We start from the raw sequence: 11175 nt of genomic DNA, 5'->3' as shown, positions 1-11175 counted from the left end.
TTTGCTTATGATATGCAGATATTTTTCATTACTAACAGTCCTTGACTGAGTATCATATCCATTATTATATATGTTTTTGAAACTCAACAAATTTCTTGTTGATTTTGGGAAAAATAAAGCATTTTCTATTTTGAGCTTTGTACCATTTGGTAATGCTAAATTAGCTTTTCCCACACCTTCTATAAAGTTTATAGGACCTATATTGTATTTATGATCCCTTTTGTTGGTTTCAGTTTATAAAAATATTTTTTAGATCTAAGTATAGTATGCGTGGCTCCACTATCCGCTATACATATATCTTCTTCATTTGTTTGATCTTGTGCTCCAGTGATTTTCATTTTAAATCTTGAAAATATTAAGAAAAATAATAAGTGTATAATGAAGACATTATGATATTTTAATAATAACTTTATTTAATTTAAAAACAAACAATACACGAAGGAAAACATATAATTAAAGATAATGAGAAACACACTTAATTATTGCATATAATTATTGTCGTCAGGCAACATTTGTTTCAGAGTTTCACATCAAAGTCTGCAATGCTCAGCTCAACATTGAGATAATCAAAGTTATCAACATGGTTCACTTCTTTCTCTTTTCCTTTAAGAGAGGCTTGGTATAGTTCACACAGATGTGGAGCTGTGCGACAAGCCTTTGACCAGTGGTTTGTACTTCCACATCTAAAACATAAAGTCTCATTGTTTTCGGACCTATCAGCTTCATTCCATTTATTGTGTTGGTTGGAATTGTTATTTTGTGGGACATGGTAATTATTCGCTCTCTGGATAAGACCACGGCCACGGCCACGACCGTAAGAATTAGTGTTCCATTTAAATGAATGGTTACGACCATTAAAATGTTTTTTGTCAAAATGACCACGGCCACGTCCACGGCCTCGTCCACGACCTTGTTCCCATTTATGACCAGAATTTTTATGAGAATTTTTGTGAGCAAATTTACTTCTGGTATTGCTAATGAACCCGTGGGACGAGATTGATGATTTTACATCAATAATTCATTATTTTTCTCTGCTACAAGGAGTAATGCATTTAGATCAGAGTATCTTCTAAAATTCTGCAATCGATAATGTGTTTGCACGTTTATATTTGATGCATGAAACGTAGAGTAAGTTTTCTCTAACTTTTCTTCCTCTGTTTTAGGATACCCACAAAATTCTAGCTTTGAGATTCGGTATAAAGCAGAGGTGTAATCATTTACCCTCTTAAAGTCTTGTAACCTAAGACTGTTCCATTCATCTCTAGAAGCAGGAAGTAAAACTTCCCTTAGATAACCAAATCTGTTTTTGAAATCTTCCCATATCATATATGAGTTATCACAATTAAAATACTCATGCTATAGTAATTCATCAATATGTTTATGGATGAAAACATCAGCTTTTGCATTATCCTGTTCAGAGCACTCATTGTCTTCTTGGATTGTTTCCAACACATCCATTGATTTCAAATGTCTTTTGACATTTGTTGTCCAAGACATAGAGTTTTCTCCAGAAATGTTGAGTGCAGGGAATTCAAGTTTTGAGATATTTGACATTTTGTTACTAAAACATAATAGAGCAAATAATAAGATAAATATTAGAATCCATATACATCAATCAGCAATGAGATACAATACATTGGTAGAGCTATAAACATATAAAAGAAAAAGAAAATGCAGAAATCTTCATATGGGAGATTAAAAAGTAGAATTAGAAGTAGTGTAAGCATTATAGTGACCAACACCAAAACCGGGTGAATCATTTTGAAAACTTTATCTTGGATAAACTTAAGAAGAAGAATGTTTGTTGTAAATGAAATGGAGTTGATAATTGGTTATTTATAGTGAAAATTTATAACCGTTTGTATGTGTGTGTGTGTGTGTAATATTAATTATTTAAAGTAAGATAACGAATAAAATATTAAATAAAGTTTATTTCATAAAATATATAATGAGTATGCACAATAATAAGAATAGAATTGTTAGTATAAATAAATCTAACTTCTAAATGAAATATTAGTGTGCATATATAAATAAAAGTTAGTTGCGATGAAAGTAAAAATTAGATGCATAATGAAAAGTTAGAATAGTTATCAAAATTATAATAAAAAATTATAATAACAATGTTTATACATATTATTGTTATTACTTAGTATATGTATATGCATATATATTTTTCTAATGTACATAATTAAAGAAGTGTTTATGATGCTTATGTGGATACCTTTGTGCCTATTACCTTTCTTGATCAGGATATAAGCGGTTCATGCTTATAACGTGTTATAATTCTACCTCTAACTATAACGAGACTAATGTTGTTATTCTTTTGCTTTGAAGAACTAATAAAGAAAGAGGATAGAAAGTAGATATGTAAATTCTGGATACCAATTACTCGGTACAATATATGGTATTTATAATACCAAAACAACTACTTAGAGATACTATTGCGGGAACAAAGTTATATAATTGGTTTGACAAAATAAAAGGGTGTCATACAAAAATCGTCGATGATTCATAACAGTTTTTATATTGTTTCCTTTTGTTGTACCGTAGCTTATTCTCCAAGCTAGGTTGGTTGGGTTTTTTTTTCTCGAAATCTACCTATATATCCAATAAAGTAAAATAATTATAACACGTGTCAGTTTATGGTTAAGCCTCACAACTTTTTTGCCTCCAAAAATTAATATTTTAATTGACCCTAATACATGTTCATATTCACTTTCCTTTTATATTTTATGTATATTATATTTATACATTTTTATAAAAATGGATATTAACATATTATTTTACTAGATATTCAAAAATACTTGGTGAAATTCAAAAATTAGTAACAAAAAATGTTTGTTAAAGATTGAAAAGAAAATATATAATTTCAAATGTTATAATTAAATATTTTACTATGTATATTGTTTAAGTTTATAAAGAAAAACAAAACTCAAACATACCTTCATTTTACAACGTAATTTTTTTTATTATTAAATCATAGATCTATGCTTAAAATTTGATCCATTTTTTTTAAATCAATTCATTTATCTACTATTATTATTGTTATTATTGTAAATTGTCATATAAATTTATAATTTTAAATATATGCTTTAAATCTAACAATATATTTTTTTATTAATTTAGTAAACTATATATTTTTTCGGTTAATTTAGTAAATATATACCAATTACTTTCATATATAACAAAGTTTATCATATTTAACTTCTTGGTTTTTTTTATCAATGACTGTCTTGGGTTTTGTGGAACCTAAATTTGCTTTTACAATAAAAAAAATGGTAAATAGATTGTTTGATAAATGTTAACTACATCAGGATTAAAATCTGTTATGAGTCAAAAATGAGAAAACTAAGTATTTTTAAAGTTTGAGAATGCAAACAGATTTATCATCAAATATTTTACGGGTTCAAAATGTTGACTTTAAATGCCAAACGGATGAAAGTTAGAACTTCAAACATGACTTGGGTTTCTAAAGAACATTTTTGGAAAAAATCTAAAGGTTCGGGATTTGGTAAATTGACTATTTTTCCCTTGACTCTTAAAATTTAAGAATAGATTGTGAACACTTACGACATGCCACCCCGGGCCTATTAATGCTTCTAACTCGTATCAAATTTGAAGCATTTGTGTCAGCATCAATTTTTCATTCAATGGTGATCAGAACATTGTATGGAAAGTATGTCATGTAACACTATGTTCAAATGAATCAAAATATTCACAAAATTAAATGGGTTAACATGTTAGTTTTTATGTTGTCAAACTTATCAATATCTTTTTCATGGTTTAGCTCAGAAAAACATAGTTATTGAAGAACACCCGTTGTTATAATTTAATGTTCTCATTTCCTTCTATGGGTTGCAAATTTATAAATATATCAATAAAGGTAACACTCCTTCAGTATTTAGGCTGAATGATCAAAACTATTATTGTATGACTATTGTATGAGAAGTCTTCTTCTTCCTGCATTCTTTCAATTATACACATATGATACTAACAATGAAAGTTTTAATAAAAGGAGCGTTCTCGGGTACGTTTTTGAGCATGCATTTATTTAAATAATTATTTTGTGATATAGATAGAAATTAGTTTATATACACATAGTATAGACACAAGCATAGATGTAATAAATTTTTTCATATACATTATGTAATTATTTTTTTTACTTGTAATTTTATAATTTGAATAATCCCGTGTATTACACGTGCTCTAAGACTAGTACCTTATAAACACGTTTGTAATTCAATCAATCAAAACAAACAAATTATTCAATATTTTAAAAAATCTGGTTGACATGATTACAAAAACCTTACCTAGAAGTAGTTTCAAGTAGTTATAGAAATGTGTACAACACATACCGGAATACGTAAACTAGAACATTGCATGATACATATGAAATTATTTGACCCACGAGTTTCTTCTATTTCTTAATAAGGAAGAATTGTTTTAGATGTTTCTTGTTCGTTATCCATTTCTTAATAAGGATGAATTGTTTTGGATGCTTCAAAATCGAGTTTATAGTTCAACACGGTTTTGAAAGTATGACAACTATAACATTTTCACATTATTGATAAATTATAACATAATAGTCCCCATGTTATATTCATAAGGTCTATCTATTATTGGCATTAATAGAACTGATTCTAAACTATTTTAATTACTAGAGGATAACAAAAATGTAAGCAGTAAATTACTAGGTTACATTCTAAAGTCAATATTCACGTACTTCTTCCTGTTGAGAAATTGCATATGTGGCCCGATCGTTTGCTAACACATTTAGTTCTTGGAATAGACAACCGACTGTTTTTAAAATGACAACTTTACCCTTGAAACGTACGCTCTTGGTTTTCGTAGTTTTGGACTAGCTTTTGCCACACATTGTGTTTTCATTACCCATGCATAGTTTTATTTTATCTTTCTAATTTTCTAACATTAATATAATCTACTCCTAATATTACTACCATACCAATATGCCATAGTTAACCACCGTTTGTTTTTATGTCATTAATTTTTTAGATAATTTCCCTCTTTTGCATGGATGGTCTTTAACTTTTGAGTCTAGACTTATTTAGGCACGCCTTAAGCAGACCAATGTCTACTGGTTTGTAAAAGGACATGTTTACCCTTGAGGTGGATTATCATTATCTTTGTTATTATGGGTGTGGACTGAATTTGGCACACCCTGTGTCGTCTTCATCACCAATGCCATAGCGAGCACCACCCACAACACAAAGTCATCTAGTCATCTAGCTACCGAACCAAGACCGAAAACTAGGAAGAAAACAACTACAACTAAAATTTCTTGTCTACCATTATCATCATCAAGAATAACGCTACTAGCCAACCACATGACAAAAACAAGTTACACCCCACAAAATAGAAGCATTAGTTTAGGGTTTTCTTAATAGTTATGTTTTTGGCTTCCATATGTTTGTTGATTATTTCAACATTTGAAGGAGGGAGTTTGCAAGGAGGTGTCTGTGAGGGGGATGCAGTTGACCTTTTAAGGAATCCGCGATGAGTTTCATCAGCGTAACAAAGCAGAGAATCAACACATTCTTCTAAAGCGGTTGAAGGCCTAACTGGCTTGAAATCTAACAACTTTGCATACTCGCTTATCAAATGATACATATAATCATATACGCGGTCCATATTCAAATTCTCCATATAATCTTGCACCGCTTTTCCTATTGCCTCCGCCTGTACGTTAAACAAACAACAATGGGTAGTTAGACACGGTTAACTGATAAAATTACCAAAATGACCGTTGACTTTCTTCTTTTGCAAAATAAAAAAATAATAACAAATAAATAACTTTCTCTAAATAAGAAAAATATAATGCAAACCAGTGGTATAATGACATGTGGTGTCCTTATGTAGATCTGTAAACAACGAACACGAACAGATCATGTTTGTGTACGTTCGTTTAACTTTAAGCGAACAAACGAATTAAACACGAACAATAAACGAAAGAGAGTTTCTTGTTCGTGTTCGTTCGTTAAAAAATTGAAAGTGTTCGTGTTCGTTTCTTGATAGTATAAACGAACGCCCCTCGAACGTATACGACCATAAACGGTTGAAGATAAGTAGACATAAGTGAACATAGATGAATGGGCATAACTGACCGAACACCAATTAAAAGTAGACGTGAAAATCAATTTGTTGGGCCTAAAAAAATAATAAGCCTAGACTAAATTGTAATGATTGATATTTTAATTTCATAAATTTAGACTAAATTGTAATGGGCCTAAAAAATTAGAAAACAAATAAACGAACATAAACAAACATAAACTAATGAAGATAAATGAATGTAATAAACGAACATAAATGAATGAACAAGACATGCGTTCAATCGTTCATGTTCATTTATTTAACTAAATAAAGCAAAATTTTTGTTCATGTCCATTCATTTATAAAATTAACGAACTTCTTGTCAAACAGTAGATGTATGGTTCAGTACTTCACTGGACATTCAGTTAATTTACAGACCTATCTTTATGCATTAAAAAGATATCTCCTGCGCCAGGCGGCACAAAAACATGGGTCTGCTACGTCCAAGAAAGACACATGGCATGTTCTCATTGGATTGAATTATTTGCAAAACTTAAAAGTCAACAGCCATTTTGGCAATTTTGTTTTGTCAACATGGCTATTTATATAACTTTCCCCATGTATTATCTCTAAAAGGTCAAACAAGTAAAAATGCTGGTCTCCACAAGTCTACTATCTTACTATATTAAGAAAACAATATGATTATCATAACCGGAGGGAATAATAGTAACATAACAGTTTTACATTTTACCTCAGCTGGATGTGAATTCCCCCACTCGACTGCAGTTTTAATCGACGGGCATACGTTTTCAGGGGAAATAGGCAAGTAATTTTCTTTTGGCGAGAGACCTCGGCTAAAAAAATCCTCATATTTCGGTTTGATAATAAGTGGAACGCAACCACATGACAGTATATACTTTAAGCTAACAGACCAAGCATACCCTTCAGCATATATCTTATACCTACATAAACACAAAACATACATGAGTGCCTTTTATCAGAAAAAAGACTAAATTACCCTTCGAAAACGACTTACCAATGATTGCACTGATTGGATAATTTGGAGTTCTTGAACCCATCCGCTATTTCCTGTGCCCAAATCTGTAATTCGATGTTAAATAAACATGGTTTGAAGTCAAAATTATCAATCTTTTTTGTTAACTGTTGCATTAAATATGTACCTGACGTAAAATTTGAGCTCCCCACTTATTTGTGTCGTTACATAAGAGCAAATTTTCACGGACTCGAGAGTTAACATCTGGATTTCCTTTCCAATATGCATATGGGAACTTATCTTTCCAACTCGTCTTTTGTGAACCTTGTTTAATGCTTTTGAATTCCTCTTGCCAAGGTCCCAAATTAACTTCCACCCTGATACAAATTTCAATCATCAATTATGCAATTGTGTATAGATTCTGCAATATAATTTGAAATGAAACCTTCCATAAATAAAAATAATGATAATCAATGCATGTAAAATGATGCAGAGCTGAAGCACAGTTATAAAAGAGAAAGCTTTGAAGGGAAATATTAAGGGAAAACTTCAGCTGATAGTAACTGAGTTTTTCAAGTGTTTCGCTAAAGTCACTTAAAAGACTTTTTATTAATATAAAGACACTCAACTTTCATTAGGTATTCCTTTCTTTGTATATGACTCTTGATTAATGTTTAGTGATTATTTTTTTCAAGTTAACTTGACATAGGAAGTAACAATGATGAAAAAATTTATTTAATGATAACCAGCTTTTATAATTCGGTAATTTAAGTCAAATTGGAAAAAAAAATCACTAAATAGTAATAAGGATTCATATATATTTCATCTAACTCACTTAAAATTTTAAATTTTAACAAACTTCATATTTTATAAAAAAAGATTATACAAGATTGGAACACTTAAACGAAAGTTTAGTGACTTTAGAGGAACCAAAATAAAAAATAAAAAAATTAGCGACCATATTGAAGCACTTGAAAAACTCGGCTTATTATTACATATATTATTGATCACCGAAGCTAATAATACATCAATGTAAATTCTAAATCTGACATGATTAGAAAATCTTGAAATTTAAAATTGACAGCTAAGATATGAAATTAAAGGAAACGCAGTCAATGAAGATTCAAAGAATATAGATTATTTGAACTTACCAACCCCAGAAGGACCAATCAGGAAATGGGATATCAAAATGATTACGCGTAGTACAATATCGAAAAATCGGCAATGGCATAGCAGAGTGCTGACTCTTAAGAACAATGGGTCGGTCCATGCAATCAAACATCAAATCCACATCTGGAATGCTGCCTGGATACCTCTTAAGAAGCTGCAACAGGCCCCATATGGTCAACAAAGCGCGACTCTGCACACAATCATAATAATAATCCGCATACATTTTCCCACTAATAATTACTACACGGAAAGAAGCAACTTTCTTTGCTTCCATTAATGTGGCATACGAGATTCGAGTATTGGACCACGGTTCAAGGTCATGATATATCCATTTGTAAAAATCAGGGCATTGTTCTGATTCATGAGTGAACGTTGCCCGGCCAATGTTGGTCATGGTGGGACATGAAAGATACGAGCATTTAATGATCTTGGAAGCTCGAGCATACTTTGTTTCGTTTTCAAATGTCTTGGCTGGGAATAAGTGCCAAGGAGTCGGTTCCAAGTTATGACCGACGATGGTTTTGGTCTCGGTAGCCATGTTGTCCACCTGTTCCACGAAATGCCACAATGAGCAAACACAAAATTTATAAAAGAACTATATGAACTATTAAAGTGTAACACAATTTCAAAAAAGAACATTTGTGGTGTAAACGAGCCGAGCCACACCTGAGTTTGATTAGGCTTGAGCTCGGCTCGCTTTCGGCTCATTTAACTTACACAAAGCTCGAGTTTGGCTCGTTTCGAGCTCAATATCTAAAGCTCTAGCTCGGCTCGTGAGTAGTTTTTCAAGCTCGAGCTCGGCTCATTTTGACCTCTATTTCTAAAGCTACAGCTCGGCTTGTGAGTAGTCTTTCAAGCTTGAATTTGGCTTGTTTACTATTTATGAATTACTGTAATTTATAAATATTTATATAGATATATAATTTTATGTAAAACATAATATATATGATTAAGTTATTTTTGTCATAACTTTATATCTAATAATTACTAAAAATATAAGTACAAAATAAAAAATGATGCAAATAATAGGCTCTTGAAAATGAAGTTCTTGTTAAACAAAATTATTTTGTCGGCTCAATGGAGCTTTTTCACAAGCGTTTACACCCCTAATCCAAAATATATAAAATAAGCACATTTCAAAGTGTAAGGCAATTTCACCATGTTGTTTGACGAAATGCCAGAATCGAAAATCGGAAAATGCATGAATATTGTAATAACACAATTAGACGAAGAACAAATTCATCATGGAAATACCTGAAAGAGAAGAAGGAGGAGGAGAGTGATGATTAACAGCATAACGAAGAACCGAGGGAGGGGGTAAAGCGTTTGAAATGTTTTTCTGGATAATAACATTATAATTGCTACCAAACAAAACAATGCAATTGCAATGTATCAAAGTTTGTTGACTGAAGAAGCTACAGCGTTCCCCGCATTCTACTCTAACCACCGACTACTTCATAGAGGAACGGCTCATATAATAAATAATATCTACGCTTACTTACTTTCTCAATTGGGTTGGGCCCCTCTATTAACTTTAAGTCTGTCGGTAGGGGACTCTTTTTTGGAGGTAGCCCTCTGACTTCTTTCTTTAGAGGATGTAAAGTTATATTAGATACTATGTAGTATGTATAGAAAAAGATTTTTACCGGTTTAATGTAAGATGATATTATCTTGATATATTTACATCTACAGTCTTTTTTTTTTTTAACTCGGATTTCTTTTTAATCCTTATTGTTCGTGGGACTTGAACCCAATAGCTTTCTCTCCCAAACCCAATGTATGAAGGTTTTGTCTTTTTCAATAAATCACCACTCTATTGGTAGATTCGTATCTAAGTAACGTATATATAAAAAAACCCAAATTAAACATGTCTTTCGAGAGAGAGAATGGCTTTCAACGAAGAGGAGACCAAGTTCTATGTCACAAACATGCCAGATAATTGTAGCGGGTTGGATGTTGCAGAAAGAGTTAGGGAGTTTGGCATAATATCCGGAATCTACATAGCAAGGAAGAGAGACAAGTTTGGAAGAAGATTCGGTTTTATCAGTTTCAAGAATGTCAAAGACAAGAAGGACCTCGAACAAAGATTGGGAAAGACTAAGATGGGAGAAAATCGGCTTAAGATCAACATTGCTATATTGGTGTGCTTGTGGGGGATGGTAGAAGAGTTTGTTATTTGTTGGAGAGGAAGGAAGTATCGGGTGTGGGTGATGGAAGAGATTGGGGATTCGTAAGTGGACCGGTCGTCGGTGGCGGTCGGAGATGTGGCTGGTGAGGTATTCATGGAAAAAGTTCAAGAAGCATGGGCCAGGCCTAGAAAATGTGGGTAGTAGTGAGGAAAGGCCCAAAGGTGGGAAACGGGCTAGAGGAGAAGACCCATTTGGATTGGACAAATTAATTGGGATTACAATCAATGTAACACATGATAGTTCAGTGATGGGGACAACTTCGAACAATTCTAACTCGGAGTATATGGAAGGGGTGTATACAGAGGGGTTGAGAGGTGATTTTGGAAATATGATAAATGAAGTTCAAGGGGTGGAAATAGAGCATAATGAGGAGCAACTTGACCTTAATTCGCAACCGAAGAGTAACGAGAATGAAGGAGGGTCGGAAAATTATGGAAACAACAACAATGGGACAGGGTTATCAACTGAAATAGAAAAGGAGGATGAGCTGAGCAAAACAGTGACGTTAGGCAGTAGATTGGGAGCTCAATTGCATGAGTTTGAGGATTTAATTCGAGAATCCATTGCTAAGGAAGGTGTACAATCGGTAAACAAATGAATTTCTTATCTATTATATTAGAGGGATAGGGGTGGTTGGTAAAGATGAGTGGATTAGCAGTTTAAAGAAGGAGTTTGGAGTGGGTTTTATTGTTATGCAGGAATCAAAAATTAGTAATATTGACCATAGTATGTTACGTCGGTTTTGGGGGAATGACTCATTTGAGTATGAGGTAG

At 32.2% G+C, this 11175-nt stretch overlaps 1 protein-coding gene across 1 annotated transcript; it reads right to left on the bottom strand.

The window, feature by feature from the left end:
• Positions 1 to 5382: 5382 nt before the first annotated feature.
• Positions 5383 to 9567, bottom strand: LOC143631291 (uncharacterized). The gene is made up of 6 exons (XM_077100099.1): positions 9467 to 9567; positions 8194 to 8759; positions 7230 to 7419; positions 7085 to 7149; positions 6800 to 7010; positions 5383 to 5697 (listed from the first exon to the last, which is right to left on the bottom strand). Exons 1-6 carry the CDS (start codon positions 9563 to 9565, stop codon positions 5383 to 5385), a joined length of 1446 nt encoding a protein of 481 aa, XP_076956214.1. The 5' UTR covers positions 9566 to 9567.
• Between the last annotated feature and the right edge of the window lie 1608 nt (positions 9568 to 11175).

The sequence above is a fragment of the Bidens hawaiensis genome, unplaced genomic scaffold, assembly GCF_021521415.1.
Source record: "Bidens hawaiensis isolate Kalapana, Puna unplaced genomic scaffold, B.hawaiensis_p1.1 tig00006055_1, whole genome shotgun sequence".
Classification (NCBI taxonomy): Eukaryota; Viridiplantae; Streptophyta; class Magnoliopsida; order Asterales; family Asteraceae; genus Bidens; species Bidens hawaiensis.
This window is presented reverse-complemented; position numbering and strand designations above follow the sequence as displayed.

Bases quoted from the DNA above. Each gene is read 5' to 3' on its own strand.
- LOC143631291 (XM_077100099.1), bottom strand. From the start codon at position 9,565: ATGTTATTATCCAGAAAAACATTTCAAACGCTTTACCCCCTCCCTCGG. The intron at 7,420-8,193 runs GTAAGTTCAAAT...AATTTGTATCAG, and splicing joins GATTGGTCCTTCTGGGGTTG to GGTGGAAGTTAATTTGGGAC. The intron at 5,698-6,799 runs GTAAAATGTAAA...TTTAACGTACAG, and splicing joins GGAATTCACATCCAGCTGAG to GCGGAGGCAATAGGAAAAGC.